General features: G+C 32.7%; 1 protein-coding gene across 18 annotated transcripts in view; it reads left to right on the forward strand.

Moving 5' to 3' along the window:
- Positions 1–18,818, forward strand: part of LOC117611675 (CUGBP Elav-like family member 1-A) — a 770,692-nt gene that overhangs the window by 481,296 nt on the left and 270,578 nt on the right. For all 18 annotated transcript variants that reach the window (XM_076690507.1, XM_076690520.1, XM_076690504.1 and 15 more), the window contains one exon: positions 475–644. In XM_076690507.1, coding sequence (XP_076546622.1) covers positions 475–644 — 170 coding nt within the window. The remainder of the gene's footprint in view (positions 1–474; positions 645–18,818) is intronic.

An 18,818-nucleotide genomic window follows, 5' to 3' on the forward strand; every position in this document is an offset into this window, starting at 1 on the left:
ATTGAGATATTAAAAGGAAGATAAAAAAAAAATGAAAATAGTTCGATCATTGAAATATTCTTCATTATTGTCAATTAAATCTAGGTAAATTTTATTTTAAATTAAAATTAAATATTGATATTTGAAATAGTATTTTGGTTTGTTATGTTTAGTAATGGTATTTGAAAATATAGAAAATATTGATTATCTTAAAATAATAACTATTTCGTTATTTCTTTATTACAAATTTAGCCAGAAAATACTCAACGAAATAATACAATTGAAAAATACTATTTCAAGACATTATCTAATTAAAAAATAAATTTTGTTTCCTATCATTTCAATAAAATACATATTTATAGATTTATGTTTCCATAGTAAATATTTCTGTCTTAATTCTAATCATTAGCACACAATATTCTATAAATATTTTACATGATTTATTATAATTTAACAAAACTCGATTTTTCATAAAATTTTCTTGGTATGTTTTAGCATAATGAACAATAATAGTGTGGAACAGCCGGATCCTGACAACATAAAAATGTTCGTGGGTCAGGTGCCACATGACATGGACGAGAACGACCTAAGGAAACTTTTCGAAGAGTTCGGCCGTGTACATCAGATAAACATCTTGCGGGACAAGATCACCGGAAGTCATAGAGGTAAGTGTTCAAACGGTAATAACCTCGCTTTATGTATTCATGAATCACCTACCCTTGTGGTGACTGTTAAACAACTGTACAGAGATAGTCGATAAACCGATACAACGGTGCAGTATCCGCAAACTGAATACTTGGGTGCAATAAGGAATGCAATTTATAATGTATGTGTAAGTTTCACTAAGTTTTTTATAGAGATGTAGTTGTTGCGGAAATATTTGCTTTAAACTTTGAATTTGATGCTTTTTAAATGTGATATATTGTTAAATTTAATTACAATATTTTTGAATTTTCTTTATAAGAATTTTAAATTTTATGATGGCCATTTCACATTAATTAACAATTGTAGATATAACTTAGCTACAGAAATACGTTTTAAAATACATAGAAGATTTATTTATAGAGCTATTGTATTAATTAATTTTTCATTATTTATTCATTTCCAATTTAAAGCCAGGTGTATATTCAACACTGATTTCTCTATTATCAAGAATAATTTATTATTCATTAAATATAATTATTTAGATTCGAAGCAACTAAAAAACGGAAATTCTTTTATTGATAAATAATATAATGATAAAATTAATTATTTGAAATAAAAAAAAATAAATCTATTAAAGAATTCATTAAAAATATTGTCATAAATATTTTTCTGATAAAAGAAAATGCCTTCTGGTATTTCTTCATTTTAAGATCATCCTACCATTTGCTGAACCGTGTGTGCCTACGCGTTGATTAAACATGTGTTTCGATTGAATCACGAGCACGTTGAACGAAAGCCGCGTTAATTTAATTACGTGATTCTTTTTTTCATTCCGGCAATTGAATGTGTCGAAATATTGAATAACGAGCCGAATTTTCATTAGTCCGCCGCGTAGCATGGGATACTTTAATCTTGTCGCACTTCTATTAACTACACTGTTCTTGATAATCGGACACAATTGAATTGTCTCGCAGCGTCTATTTTTAATCGTGCCACCGCCTAGTACATTCTTCAGGAAAAAATTGAGTTAGTAAATGTTAGATTTAAGTAAATTTAAAGATAAGCCTTGCAGATGGCGCTCATGATTTCCGTTTCTTTAGTTTCTTTTTTTTTGGTACGTTAGTGACAAGATGGATTACTGCGTGTTATCGCTTCCCCTGCGTTTAATAAGTGTAATCGATTAAGGATCCATTCTTCATTTTTCTTATAATACACAAATATGGTTCATTTTATTACTATCCTAAAAACTTACTTATATATGTATATATATATATATATATATATATTTGTATCTTTTTCTAATATTCTAAGTGTAGTTATATAATAAAATATATATAAAAGAACATTCTAAGAATAAAAATTTTCCTCAACACGTTCGGCGCTATATTCGTGGTCTTCGATGATTAATACAGCTATTGAGCTAATAAGTTCAAAGATATTATTACCAAAATGTTTATGTTGCATAATATAGTATTTATTATTTTATATTAGGGAACTTTAGAATTTTGGATAAGTTATTAAGACATGGAAAGCAAATTATAAACAAATAATATTTGTAGCATTTAATATTATTTTTTTAATTAACATTTTTTATTTCTCTCAACGCCATAAAAAAAAGAAACGTTTATACCCGTTCGTATCACCTTCACTTTCGTTTGTACCCCAAGGGGTTCGTTTGTACCGATTTCTGAAACTGACCCCAAGAGATAACTCCGCCATTTTTGAAGATTTATTATACTAAGGACATAAAGACTATAAATATGTTGGTAGTATTTGTAGAAATATGATTATCTTTAGGAGGCGGTTCTGTTTCTTTACTTTCACCTATTTTTCTATTGTTTTCTCTTTTTATTATTTGCGATGCCGATCGTCGATGACTTTCACCGCAAATGGATGTTTTTTTATCTTCTAGCGTTTTAACTCTTTGAAGCATAGTGAAGTTAAAAATTTCCCACCATTTTGTACTTAAATATGCATGGGGGATGTTTTTTATACCACTTTGAAAAATTAAAATTACTTGACACATAGGTTCATATTGAGACCCACCTACTTCAACAGTTCACTGAGTTCACCAATGTGTTTTAATCAATACCATTCATAAAGTCATATAGCACGGTGGGGCTGTTTGTGTTCCATTTAATTAATTAATTAATTAAATGTTTTTTTAATTTTTTACAAATGTTGTGTAATTTTATTTCTCTATCAATTAAAATAAACCTAATTTGTTAAATTTTATAAGAATAAAATTTCTGTGCAACATGGAGTTTTTTATTGTTTAAAATTTCCTCCCTCAAAGAATTAAAACATTGATGTGGCATATGTAGGTGTGTGAAACACCCTCTACAGTAAAAGCTGGATATATATGCAACAAACATTGGGACCCAGACGTTGCATATATCCAGTCGAGGTGTCTAATCTCGGGTTACATGCGACGAGTAGCCAAGCGTGAACGTAGAAAAGGACAGACAGTGGTGGAAAGAGAGAGGTCCGATGAACAAAGGAAAGAGCCGAAACGTATCGGTGTGACTAATACTAATTCAACTATAAAACTTTTTTATTTTTGACTTTTTTTTACTGAAACTTTTACTAACGCATTGATGAAATTTTTCTGATTAAAATGATACCAAACACGATATAGTTTGAATTATAATTACTTACTAAAATTGATGTTAAAAGATGGCAAAAAGCAAATGAGGATTGGAAATGAAAACCGGTTGCGGTGTCGGCTCGGGTTTCAAACGTTGCATATATCCAGCCGAGGTGTCGATTCTGGGCATTTAAACGTTGCATATATCCAGCCGAGGTGTCGATTCTGGGCATTTAATGTTGCATATATCCAGCCGAGGTGTCGATTCTGGGCATTTAATGTTGCATATATCCAGCCGAGGTGTCGATTATGGGCATTTAATCGTTGCATATATCCGGTCTTGGTGTCGATTATGGGCATTTAAACGTTGCATATATCCGGTCTTGGTGTCGATTCTGCGTCCGTACAAATCGTTTGTACCGTGCCGCGATACCTATTCTACGTTCGTACACAACATGCGACGTGTTGCATGTTGCATGTTGCGTGTTTGATGTATCTTTGGTGTACGGCCTGCCTTATACATATGTACAGTTTTATTATTATTTTAATAAATAAATATAATTCAAATCATATCGTGTTTGATACCATTTTAATCAGAAAAATCTCACAAATGCGTTAGTAAAAGTTTCATTAAGAAAAAGTTAAAAATAAAAAAGTTTGATCGTTCAATTAGTATTAGTCACACCGATATTACGGTCGGATCATATTACACGGTTTCCTCGCCGAGCGGCTCGGTTCGGCTTAGGGGGATCCCCCCAAGTGGAGGGGATAGCGATGTTGCATATATCCAGCCAAACTTTTGTTGCATATATCCAGCTATTACTGTACATATATCTTAATTTCTCTAACGGGCTCGTTATTTCAACAAATCGATGCCATGAAGAACCATTGAAATCGAGTATCGAACAACACGCGTCGTTATCAAAGTCTCTCACGATCGCGAGTCCTTATCGATAAGATTTTTATCGATTTAAAGGTTGCATGTTCGTAACAAAACCGAAAAAAATCGGTTTTCACAATCGGTGAGGGGAAAAAAACAAAAATGATGAACGGAGGTACCGGAACTTTTGCGGCACTGTTGGCGTTAAAACTGGTCTGTATGACAAGTGCGAATGAATGTGGAAAGAGAGAAAGAGCAGGGAAAATGGACGGCATTTACGATGGCAGGAAGGGCGATAAAACGTTGCGACACGATTGTACAGCGAGATTAAAGCAGCCTTCGGTGCAGTTGTGCACCATGCACATAATTCCAGAATAAAATAATTCCACTGCCCTAGCTGGACTGATCGAATGATTTCAGAACCCTCGTTGATGATGAATCGCGTTGCCCCCGTTTCATTTCCGCGCTTTCTGACATTCCTCTTCTTCGTTAGTCCTTTTCATTAACGATAGGTAATAACTAGAAATATACAAAAAATATAGTGACTCACGTATTTCTTTACATGTTTGTACATTTTTAAGAACGATCTGATAAGGGAAGATCCTCAACCGGAAAATTCAAAAAATTATAAAATTTGGGGAATATGTAGTACTATATATGGTGTAATCTTTTTATTGCCTAAATTCACTTTAAGGAGGTAAAATCGATCCGTGAAAATTGCTGTTTTTAAATTTTGTATTAGAATTTGTAAACTACAAGAGATAAAAAAAAAGTTTTCAGACAAAACTTGTTCCTTTTGAACATTATCGTCTGATAAAGGATTTATCAATTACTTATAGTTAGTATAAAAACGTTATACACTAAAACACTAATAATTTAAAAAAAATTTTTTTTTCAAAAGCCGATTTTATCCCCTTGGAATAACTTCAACTAACGGTATTCGCAAACTGTTAGATATATAATGGCACAAGGTTAATGCTAATAATGGAGAGTATTTTGTTAAATGAATTGTTTTCATTCCTCTTAAATAAGGCTTTGATTACCTATATTAAAAAATCGGAAAGAATTCATTCTTATAATTAGATATAATATTGTTAAACCGTCTGAAAGAATACTTGACTTCAGTACTTAAAAAGGCCTGTATTTCTCTACTAATACAAGCGCAAGGTACTAACACAAATATTGTACAAGGTACATTTTTGACTCAATGTAAGTACTCGTATAGGTAGCACACAGAAGGATCGATGCCTAAACAGCAGTGGTCGTCGCTCACGCTTCCACTGCCCTTTCTCGAGCTATTGATCGAAGAGGACTGCCGCCGTGTCCCTTGGACTCTTACGTCGAGTTGTATCTGCGTACTCGTGTGTCCATATACGATTAATTATCATAGGTTCATGCTGTTCGACGCATGTCTATCATAAATCCCAAAGGTCCGATGCCAGTTACTGCCACTATGTTTTTACCATTTCCTACCTTCACTCTTCTTTCAACTAATATTTTTCAACTTCTGCTGTTTCTCATTGACCTTTTCAAAAACATTTGCTTAGTTATGAGAGATGTTATAGTACGTAAGGAAACCAACTGGATATAAATTTTTTTTTAAATTAATAAAATTACATGTACTGTTAAAGAGTTTTTCATCAAATTTGAAAATTCCTTAATAGGTGCAATAAATTTTTAATATTCGGTATTTCCGGTGACGAACGCTTCTGTTGGGTCAGTTTCCAATTATTTTCCGAAATTAGTTAAAGTAAAAAAAGATTGAGACGCTCTAGATTTGAATAATTAGGATTATTAAGGTTTCGTTATCGATATTCCATTATAAATTCATTTCGTTTCAAAGAATCTTTAAATTTCTTATTTGAGGGAATTTGGGTCAGGTTAGGGGGATAAATGAATTAATTGTTATATTATTTGTAATAAATGTAGAAAATTGTTATATGTAAGTGTATGTACATATTTATTATGAAGTGATCTACTTACCTATACATATATCAGTGACGGCTTGTGGTTTAAAATCGTTGGGGTGCTAAGACTTTCGAAATATACATACGTAAAAATTAAGAAAGAAATTAAATATGGAGAAATATTTATATATCGAGAAATATTGGAGGTGTTGTAGTTCCGCAGTTCCTATGTACGTGTCGTCCCTGCTATGTATAATTTTATACACCATGTATGTATCTGTTTATATGGTGTTATAGGTAACAAAAAGACTAAATCCTTTAAATAAGATAAGTTCCAGAAAAAATTAATCCTGTAGATATATTGTGTAAGCCAGAAGTGAGACCAGTATTTTCAATAACAATAATTAATTATATTTTTAAATATAACAAATTGTATAGAACAATCTTTTTACATCTTTTTTGAAAGTTTATAATTTCTTTCTAAAAATTCGAAATGAGTATGTAATTAATACGTCTAATACTACAATGTATCTTATAAGACGTACAATGCATTACATGTAATTTTTATGTATACTCAGCGTCGGATTAAAGGAAGATCTAAAATGGGCTATAGAGGCGAACTCAATTTTGCAGGGGGTCTCATTATAAGCCTTCTATTTATTATATCAGAAAATATTAAATGAAATTGTTTTACTGTTGTCTTCATGTTGTAACATGTTGTCAAATGTTACTTCATTTTATTTAGAATAAATTGTAAATCTCTAACCAAGTTTATTAGCCGAGGGAATCCCTCGAAGGTTTAATAGTCGAGGGTTCCAGAAATCTTAATCTGGCCCTGTCTATACTTAAACACACTTCTTGCAAATGCAATTTTTATATTACCGTATTTTATAAATATTTTATACGTTAATATTAATTTAAATATTTTATAACCACCTTAAACGTTAATGGCTATAATATTTTATGACAACAATCGTAATGTCGTAAAGTGGGTATAAAACATCGAGATAGGAAACTCACGAATGGCGATGGGAAGATATTAACGAAGTGGAGAAATATTTAGTTCCTGCCGGGAAAAGGAAGGAAATATTCTGTCATCATAAAAGTATAACGATAGTTTTGTAATTGTTCTTCGCTACCGCATCACTTGCTGGAAAGTTTCTGGGTCGAGTAGAGAAACACAGGGCTTTATTCAGGAAACGTGATGCAACTGCTGGCTCGTTCATAAATCAATTATTGGTTACTGTTTAGAGTAGAGAAAATTGCTTACAGCCCCGGTCGGCTTTATCCGAATGTCTCATTAATTATCCACGTTTTGCTCGCATCTGGCAATGGAAATTGAATTATCGCGTTCGATTTTAAGGTTGCCAATTTTCCCTTTTTCAATCTTTCGTCGTTTAGATACATTATGAAATGATGAAAACGAATTGTGTTGCTGCAAACTATTCGGATAATAATGTTTCTTGTTCTTTTCTTTCAGTGAAAAATTTCTCTATTATAAAAAACAGAGTGATTGATTTTTTAAACATTATATACATTTTAACCATTTATCATTGAAATCATTATTGTTTTCTATATTATTTATTCTTATTATCAGTATGGTACTATTACTATTATTACTATTTACTATTCTTATACCTACTGTATTTACCGTTATCACTATTCGGCATTCTTAGCATTATTAGATATTACTATTGTTAAAATTTATTTTTTTACTGTTATTACTAACATTATTTTCACTTATTATTTTTCTTATACTCGAATCATTATTATTGTTATTCTATTAATATTATTAGTATTAACGAAGATAGCAGTAATATTATCAATACTGATTATTATCATCATTTTTATCATTTCCTGTTCAAGTTTATCTTTATTACTATTAATATTATTTAATAGTGCAATCTTAAAACCAGTCAATTTCAATTTTAATAGTCAATTTTTTCAATAAGTAAAAAAATGTATGTGTTCATATCAATATCAATTGATGCAACGAAACAAATTAATTTATATGCAATACAAAACGTCTAGTTAATCAAATGGATTCTAAAACAATATTGACTTTTAACGTTACTTTCAAAAGTATAAATTTTTTGTTCGATAGCATATTTAATGGGAAGGTTCCAAAATGGTATGATATTGCCACGAGTCATTGATTGCATGAAATGCAGAAATCCTGAGAACTTTCGGAACAATTAATCTAGACGAATTGTAAACGTCACGTGCAGCTGCAAAATTGATGGTAGGCGGCGGGTTGAAATTCCTTTGCCACTGGGAAAATTTAACTTGATTACCTTGACGTAATGGTGAATTAATGTCTCGCTAGAGGGTCGTTCCATTTATCCGCACTTTTGATTGGAAACAGGCTGATTCTTAATTGTCAATATTATGGTTCGTTAGAGTACGTATCTGGAGCATAAATCAGGAAAAAATATTTAAACTGTAGATTTTAGAGTAATGATATACTTTGATTCTTATTCGGTTGCTAGAAAAATAGTTAAGTACGGTTCTTACTCATCAATTTTTAAATAGTATATCTTAGATTAGAGTGAAATTCATTAATACTAGGGCAAGCCGAGTCCAAAGGACCTGAAGGTCTCTCTTAAAGTAAACAGCATACAGTAAAAACAGACTTATTAGCATAAATTAATAAAATAAATTCTATACATTTAAATGTATAAAATATATATTCTATGAATTATGAGTTGAATAAAAGTTTCTTTAAAAATAAGCATCAAATATTAAAATAACAATAATCGCATATACTTTTGCACCAGTGTAATATGTTATAAGAGCAAACGATTTTATTTTCAATAAATGTGGAGTAGATATTTATTAATTGTTCATAATTATTTTAGTGAAATGCATGACAGGCACTTATAGAAATTGAAATTGGAAAAAAAGTAATAATATTAATGTAGTAGAAGCAGTAGTATAAGATATATCTTATTTTGTAGGAGATCAGTTGATTTATCCTATATTACTTGTAGTTAATTATATGTATGTCTAATATAATAACGGAACAGTTAGTGTACTTAAACTGATACGAAACTTTGAAAAAATACCGAGTTATTGTTTTTGTTGAGGCCATATTTGTGGAATGTTAATCCATGTAGAATAGGTTATCGTTATATCGTCACATGAGCGATTTGATTTCACACGGATTTTCAAGTATACTAGTGCCACTTTGCACCATCATATTTTACGAAAATTTTACAATTTTATCGCCCTTTCTCCCTTCAATTGAAAATTTGAAAGCTTGAAAAATTTTCCGCCCCTATACCCCTGACCGCGACAATATAACGAGAGTTTATTGTAATAAATATTTACCACTAATGTATACAAAGTGTCTCGTTTATATCTACTATCTTTAATCATTTTTTTTATTTATGTAGATGTAAAAAAAGTTTAGGAATAATTATTGTATTTAAAGGAGAAAATTAGGTAATTTATTTTTGTCTTCAAGTAGATACAATTCATTTTTCCCAAAAATACAAGTTAGAAAAGTAAAAATATCTCATTCGTTTAATCGAAATAAATAATTGCCTAAAACTTGGTTTCCGAAATTGAACCATTGATTTCATTTGTAAAAATTATTATTGCTAATACGGTCGTCCAATTAAAACAACCCCCACCGTTTTATATTTTGTTATACAATTCAGCCTTCGAGGCTACATACACCTAATAACATTATGGTTATGGGTCAAAATGATCCAAACTTGAGTACTATCATAAAGGTTACTCAATGACGGCTTTCCATTTGTAAAACCGAGATCGTTACCAGCAGTATCAGAAAGTACTTCGGTTGAAATACCGTAATTTCCAAACTTGGATCATTTTCGATCAGTGAAGTGATTTCATGCAGTGGCGAACTCGAAGGGGTTGTTTAAACGTTGGCAGAAAATCGATTTTGTTCGGCTGCGAATGAAAACCGAAGGGCAAGCGATTAAAACAGCAACTGCGACACGGTTGTAGACGTAGGCACTGACCAAACAGCGTCGCGGAGAAGATAAATATTGTAATACGCAAGCCACGAGTCCATTTTGCGGGGAATAAAACATTGCCGGTTACATGTATTTTAAGTTAATTAAGCTATAGCGTTGTTTTATCCCGGTTAACAATAGAACCCGCCAGCATTCATCGTTGTGTGTTTCTCCTATGTTCCTGTACAAGCATCAAGTTAAGGTCTGCTTGTTACGTAATTTTACATTTTGAAAAATATCCTTTCATTCAGTTTCCATTGAAATCTATGCTATTGTTATGTTAAAAAACTCGATCGAAAAAAAAAGAGAATAAATGGTTTCGGTTACAAATGTTATGCAAGCTTGTATTTCTTTAACGGCATGTTTTATTATAACTGATACTACAAATTTAGTTAAATTAATAATCAGGAAAAAAACAAACCCTGGCAAGTTCAAATATTGAAAGTTGTGAAACACTGGTTAAAACGAAATTAAATATGATTTGTTTAAACAATCACATTAATATTTTGGATTTATGAAGATATTAGTGTGATAAATGACATAAGAAATGATACTTTTTACATTTTTGAAAAATGTGTCTATTAAATAATTTAGTAAATCCTCTTCAACATTTAACTTATCTGGTTCTTGCACCAAAATATTGAAAATTAACAAACGACCTAAAGGTCTGAATATTCATTAGAAACTAAAAGTGTAAACAATTATAGAAATGAAAAAACTGATTTTTAAGCTCTATTGTCAACTTTTTTTTTAGCATCTGCTTTTTCAATGATTTTTCCTATGTTTGTAAATGTCCTTTTATAGTATCACTGATCCACTAATAGGTAGATAATGAAGTGAAGTATAACTCAGAAATAGATCTGTTGATCTGTAGGTAGTCATATTTTCTTTCCAAAGATCATATTAAATCATTTCAAGATCTGTAAGTTTATAATATAAATTTCTTTCATTCATAATATCCTTAAAATTAAGGTTTTGGGAGTTTCTGCTTTCCCTGCAATACCATTTTCTTGAGGCAAGCCTACTCGTGCTCGATACTGTATAATTTTACTGAAAAATAAATTTATCCGGTTTTTGTATGAAAGTTTTCAATTGCAAGATATTAAGATACTTATTTCAATTAGGAATTAAAGGCGTTTTTCTAGGAATCTCCAGAAGCAGGCTAGTTTGTGTAACATGAAAGCCAATGTCGTATTTCTTTGTTCGCAAAAAATTCCTTGCTCGGAAAGGTTCGTGCCCGTAAGTCAGATTAAGTCTCCGGCTGATGGTTTTTGCGCGAGCGTGTTCGAGCTGACCGACAGAGGGTTGAGCGAAAAGAGGCGGAGAAAGAATAAAGGGAGATCGGTAAGACGCTAGCAAAGGTCAGACGTAAAAGTCATCGGCAAGGATTCTTGGTAAGAGCTTCAATGCTCGTAGGAAACGCGGAAAGCTATGGAAACCTTGGTATGGAAGCGGTGAGCTTAACTAGAATCCTATTTCTGTGCGTTCAAAGGCGACTTATACGACGTATAAGGGCATGCAAGGTTTAACTGGTTTCACAATCACCCAAAATACTCCACTCTTGCTTCGACTGTTTGTAGAAAAAACGTCTCTTGCATGTTTCATTATTGATTTAGCTTTCAAATAGCTACAGAAAGTATTATTAATATTAAAAGTAATTTAAGAACAGAATCATATAATTTTTATGTATAAAATATTATACAATTTCGTATATAACTGAGAAATATGAATAAAAAATAAATATGAATTCATCATATCAATTTCCTCGTGTAAACATTTACACGCAAGTAATGGGAAGCGGTAGGTGTATATATGTATATTTACATGTATTGTACTTATATGAGGCCTCTTCCCCTGCGCCCTTACGCCCTACATCGTCATTCTCCATGGGAACGCCTAACAAGGAGAAGGCAAGCTTTTCGGGTATCAGATTTAGTTGAAATTTCGTACACTTATAGATTTCGATCTTCTGTTTACGAGTATATACTATTATATTTTTAGATATTTGTTTGAAGTTTCATTATACGGAGAAATATATATTTAGTTAAATATTTTGGCAAAAACTGATTTGGTGAATTGGTAACGTATGTGACGCGTACACAGAAGAGGCAAGGGTTCAAATCCTCTCCTGGTGTGTAATTTTTTTTTTTCGATTTATTTACTCCAATTAATTGGATTTCAAATATATATGCAATAATACTATTCATGACAAACAAAAAATAAAAATTGTGTGCAAAAGTAATATAATAAATAATTAAATCAAAGCACCATTTCGTTGACTGTGCCTGAAAACAAAACATAATCGTAAAAATATATATATGTTAAATAATTGTAACATAAATAACGAAAACATTTCCACATCTAATAAATGTAGTTTTATTGCACGCACATCTGCTTGTTTTGTTGTTAATGTCCATCCTAAAGTATGCTTTGATTTAATTATTTATTATATTACTTTTGCATATAATTTTCATTTTTTGTTTGTCATGAATAGTATCATTGCATATATATTTGAAATCCAATTAATTGGAGTAAATAAATCGAAAAAAAAATTACACACCAGGAGAAGAAGATTTCAACCCTTGGCCTCTTCTGTGTAGATACGCGTCAGATACGTTACCACTTCGCCAAATCACTTTTTGTCAAAATCTTTAACTAAATTCATATTTCTCTGTATAATGAAACTTCAAACAAATATTTAAAAAATTATTGAATATCTACGCCTACAATGGTACATAATCGTAAACAGGAGAACGAGATCTTGTATAACTGTACGAAGTTTCAACTAAATCTGAGACCCGAAGAACTTGCCTTCTCCTTGTAAATGGAAGAATGTTTAGGCCAGGTTTAGGCCCTTTTAAAAAAAATTGATTATCTTTGACGATTAATTCCTTTAAATTTAAAAGTGATTTTTTCTTTTTTCTTTTACAAAATTTAAATTTGTATAATGAAACTGGTTGAAAAGGACCTAAACTCGAGTTAGAACGTTACAGAGTATCTAATTGGATGTTTTCAGTGGTTTTCCAAACATGTTACATAAAATCCTTAGATCATAAAACTAGAATCATTCTGTAGTTACTTTGTTATCTTGTCTAAAACAAAAATGTCTCTTTCATCCCATTTCTCCTTTATTTCCTTTTATGCTACTGGCCATTCGTCACTGGCAAAAGAAGAAAAAAAAGAAACAAAAAAAACGAGCGAGCAAGTACGAGACATTAGTTGGAAAGTACGTGAAACACGCGGCGAACGGAGGTTTTATTGCTTCCCGGAGCACTCCACCCGAGAGACCGGAAGTTTACCCCTCTACCCAACCGTCCTCACCCCCGCCCCTCTTCGGAACCACGGTCCCGGTGGCAACCCCCCCACCCCAAAATAAACGGTGTATTGCGTCGCGTTATTTATGCAAGCGGTGGACACGAGATAGCTTCGGAAAGTTTCGATCTCTCGGCGGGGTTAAATCACATTTCGCGTTTCAGCTACTCGAAAATTGTGACGTTTTCCGGAACTTCGTTTCTGAATTTCACGCTTGACAGTTTTAAATGGGCTCCGCGATGGAATTCTAAATCGTATTAAACCGCGACGTGTCATTCCCCCCTATGCCAATTCTGTATTTTGTGTATACGTAACAATCGAGTCCGATGTTATTCACACGATTGACGATAGTACGCATTCTACCGATATCCCTTGTCAATCGAAAAAGAATAAAACGCTACTTGCAATTCGTTCCTTGTATTATACCAATTGTGATGTGTACTATACAAATTTTATTCTTTTTTGTTAGAATCGCTGCAGAAATATAGTGCAGTTATAAATCTTATTCACCTGTAAATGACGTCTGTTTTGTTCATACTTGATTAACCCTTAGCTGACACTGTGGGGTACGAAACGACCCCAGATAATTCAGCTTCAATTTAAGCCACTTTTGGCGAAAATTCGTTCCTTCAATTCTCCAAATAAATACCTTTTTTGAAACCACAACTTTTGTACTATTCTTTCCTTTAAAGTGTTTAATATCAAGAGTATCCAGCTGAAATTTCAACTCTTTATATGAAAATTTGAAAATGTTATGATTTTTTTGTGAAAACTCACTTTTTCGATTTTTCTACGATTTTTTCATATTCAGTATCTAATTTTACTAGAATTAGCTATGAAATATGTTAAAACATCTTTCAAAGATTATCCAGAAATTTTTTCAAGTTAAAATAATGAATAGCTTCTTCGCATGAAATATTTTAGTGGTTGGGGTCTTAATCGTCCCATTGTGCCAGCAATGTTATTCTAGTGAAATGTGCCAGCTAAGGGTCTAAAAATTTTCTATAATATTCAGTTGAGAAATAAATTCGGAAAATAAATATTTTCAAATATTAAAGAGAATTTTTGCGTTTATTGCTTACAGTCCTATAAGTGCAATGTACATATCGCTGTGCTATGTTTCTGCATCGACTATACCTCATAAAACAAGAGATATTATTATTGTAAGTACGCACAAAATTGCATTCTTATTTATACTTACAATAATTATAATATTAAAAATATATATAATTTTTAACAACATGTATAACTTTATGTAAACTTTCCTGAAAATCCATTATAAGTATTTTATTTCATTCAATATAAAATTTAATATTTAATAACATAACACTGTATGATAGATACGCAGTTATAAGTGATCACATTCTTAAGCCGAGTATCCACCTGTATCAAACGCCCGTATCGTATTACCGTTCCGAACCCTTTTGAATAGGCAGACGTTGCCTCGTTGCATGCCACGGCGTGCTACGGCTCGGACAATATTTCTTCGTTTCTTGAAAGAAACTCCTATAGGCGAGAAGTTTCGATTTCCTGCATGCTGTTGTTGTATTTCACACAGGTAGTTTATTTAAATAAACAAATGAAATACAGATGAAGTTTTATTGGATACAATATTCGTCGGTCGAGCGTAGACTCTACTTCTAAAACTGTTCGGCAAAATCTGAGCACGGAGGAAAACGTGTCGGGTATTTTATAGAATTGGAAAAATAGGAAAGTGGGAGTTACTTTATGTCTAGTGGTCGGTAAGGGATGAGGTCAGGAGTCAGGGGGTCAAGGTTCGGAGCTGAGTAGTTCGGTTGAGTCATTAGAAGGAAAGATTTGGGATGTTTGTTGCTAAAATACGATGAGAAAACCGGGCTATTGAAATAAGATAAGATGGTGAGGAAGCCGGACTATTTAAGTATGATAGTGAATTGACTTGGTATACAACACTGTTTCTTTATTGTAATTGTCCTAACCATATCGTGTTTGGTATCATTTTAATCAGAAAAACGTCACAAATATCTTGGTAAAAGTTTTATAAGAAAAAAATGAAAAATAACAAAGTTCAGTCATTGCATTAGTATTATCTCACTGATATATCCGATTCCAGATCATATTATCTCGAGCCTCAAGTGTCATGTTTCCACTTGACATAGCATTTCGGGCCTTCGCCTGGGTATGTTGTTTTTACGTTTCAAGTGGTCTCCGAACCTATCCTTTGAACAGCAAGAAACCGACAATTTTCGGATCGGCCCGTTCCTTCATCTCCGTATCACAGCCCAATAGAACTTTCGATACTCGGCAACGGAAAAATCTCTGGAAAATTAACATTGTCCTTTTTCAATAATCACAGAGGTTCTTATTAACATTGCTCTTTTATGTACAGCGTATCACCGAAGATAATTGATCTGTTTAAATATATTTAGACGATAAAATTTGTCTAAATTAAATTAGATTAAGTTCATAAATAATTTCATCGATTTTGAAATGAATCCAATAATACTGCAAGATTTCAAATAAATTGAAACCTAAGTGACGGCACGAAACGCTATGTCAAGTGCAAATGCATAAACCTTTCCTTCGATGCAACGGCAAAGAATCGACAAATTTTTCGGATGGGTCCGTTGCCTCCGTTCCTTTGGAACGGCACGCAGCAAAACGAAACTCCTCGCCTGTAGTGGCCCAGTCCTATTGCCGAACCGTTTCTATCAAGAAACGAAGAAATATTGTCCGAGCCGTAGCACGCCGTGGCATGCAACGAGGCAACGTCTGCCTATTCAAAAGGGTTCGGAACGGTGATACGATACGGGCGTTGGATACAGGTGGATACTCGGCTTTACGTGTCGAATAATGAGGTCATTTAGTATGTTACAAATTTACTTAAGCGTGAAACATCTTAAACTCTTCATTATGATAACGTAACAACGTCGAACTTCACGGGTGCTGGAAGTGTAAAGCTCTTTGAAAAGCTGTTCCTTGAATATCAGCGGAATGTGTACCTTGTTGTATGGAAATTACTCGCAGGATCCGTTTGCTGTTCCCCGGCAATATGTTGATCGATCTTATAGCACTCGTTGCGCCCAAGTACACTCCATCATTAATCACGAGCCGCTATTAATCGTCCTTAAGTAGAACGACGTTCGAGGTACAACCGGCGTCTCTCGCCCCCTTTCATCTAGAAGAAAGACCCGCCGGCAAAGTTCGCCGTCGAGGCTGTCTGAAAACCTCCCCATACAGATCCATAGAAATCACTCTGGAGTTATTTGTCAGTTCTGCGGCCCCAGCCGTGTCTCCTGGCCGATTTCGGAGATCGATGCTCTCCAACTCCAGCTGTGCACCGGCCTTGTGAACGATCGCCCTCCATTCGTTCTCCCTCTTGTAGCAATGATCGATATGACTCGCAGTTTTAAAACGTACGTTTGACCGCGAAAAATCATAATTTTCATCTATTCTATTACCTGATTTGCGCCCGCTTTAAATACTTTTAACTCGAGAAACCAAGTAACAAAATTTTTACCATTGAATAGGTCCTTAGAACACTGTAAATCCTTAAATTGCTGGTTCAAGCTTAGGGTTTCAAGCTGGAAAGTTGGTCAATACTTTTTACTGAAATTCTGTAGATATGCTAAGTGGGGCGTCTGATGATGTCACCCAAACTAAAACTGTTAAGAAAGTACACTTACTCAGAAGAGACAAACAAAAATTTTTTTTCAATAAATGTTCTTTTATTTTGAAAAGTATATCTTCAAAAAATTTTGATCATATTTGATCCATTGAGAAATGTTAATATTCAAAGATGAGATACAAATTTTAATCTTCCTAAATGTACCGATGATTTTTCGATTACTTAAAAAAGTGAGATGTATCTGAATTTTAGTCCGTACATATCATACCAGAGATCTACGTGCTAAGAAGTATACGTAGCTTTCGTTTTTCTTCACGTTTTTCTTCCCTTAGCCTTTTTTGCGTCCACCCGAAATTTTGTTTTATCCTCTTTGTGCCCCGTATTGCTTAAAGTTCTCCTTGGATTTGCGGAGAAGACGGTAGGTCCTTTCAGACGACGCACTCCAACGGATTAGACGAAAAACTTTAAACGAAACTGCCATGCGAAACTATTGGAAAGCTGCTTTCACATTGGCGGAAATCGAACACACATCTCAGTTCGAACGAAAACAGTCTAACCGTTCAATGGAATTTCTTTCACTTCTCAAGAAATGTATCTTTGTCAATTTTAATCTTGAAAAGTACATTTCAAGCTTGCGTTTATTAAAGCAGTTCTGATTGCTTTTTGTGAATTCTATTGGACAATTGTGTCTAGTTCTATTGACTAGTACTTGACGAGTCCAGTTTTGAGGTCTTGAAACTTTCAATTACAAAGTTAGGCACAGTACACTCGGGTATAGTGTAAGCTTCCAGTTAAATAGAAAGATAGAGGGAAGTATCTTCCATCTTGCGAGGATGCTGGAGGAACTTAGAGAAAGCCTAACATAACCTTCAAGAATGTGAATAAATAAGGCAAGTGATGACATTATTAAGAAATTAATAATTTCGAAAATTTAAAAAAATATTGTCGGAAACCAACAGAAATAAACAAAATTAGAGTTAATATTATCACGATATTAAGAAGGTAAAAACAAATGAACAAATGATATAAAAAAAGAACACAAGCACTTTGCGTACATTATTTCTAATAACAGGTTTTTCACCTAAATGGAAAGTTTAAGACGGATACAGGTTAACCTTGATTCCGTTCAACTGAGTGGAACGTTATTCTTATTGTTTTTAGTGAAAGCAAGATTCGAGATGCTATAAATATGTATTCGAATGACGCTTCTTGCCTCGACCCATCGTAAAATCAACTCATGCGACGCTAGAGTTGAAGTTTATGGTATGTAAATACATTTCAGGTGATAAGTTGTTAGCGATAGCGAATAAGCTGTTACCCTACCTGTTACCACTAGTAATTTGTTTGACGCCGTCATTGCAAAACTTTCTTTCTCGAATATGTTTTGCAAGGATTGCAGGGACCGACATTGATTCACTCTTCTGTTATTATATGTATAGTAGCCGTTATAGTAGCACTATGTGTACCTCCAAGTATTGTGTTTCATACTACATACACGTTTCAGGATACGAGTAACTTTATTAAATTCTGTTACTTATAATTTAGAAAATTGCAAAGTTTGGAAAGATAGAAAGTTATACATTTCAGAAAATTGCATTGTAGTTGTTGCATAATTAATTTCTCTGATTATTTATATATTTTTTAAAAGTCTCAATTTTTGAATAAAAAAAAGTCTTCAATTTTCATCCTTTTCTCTTTTCACAATATTTTTAATATTGCAAAGGCTTCTTCACGCTTGAACAACGGAGTATCGATATATTGAGACCTAAAACTACAAACCATATACAAAGGATATTAATTTAAAGATAAATGTATCATTTTTAAACGAAAGAGTTTCATATATTGGGAGAATAATTTTTAAAAGAATATTGTAAAATTTGGAAAATGAAAATAATATGGAATACATGATTAAATAAAT

Source organism: Osmia lignaria, chromosome 10, assembly GCF_051020975.1.
Source record: "Osmia lignaria lignaria isolate PbOS001 chromosome 10, iyOsmLign1, whole genome shotgun sequence".
Lineage (NCBI taxonomy): Eukaryota > Metazoa > Arthropoda > Insecta > Hymenoptera > Megachilidae > Osmia > Osmia lignaria.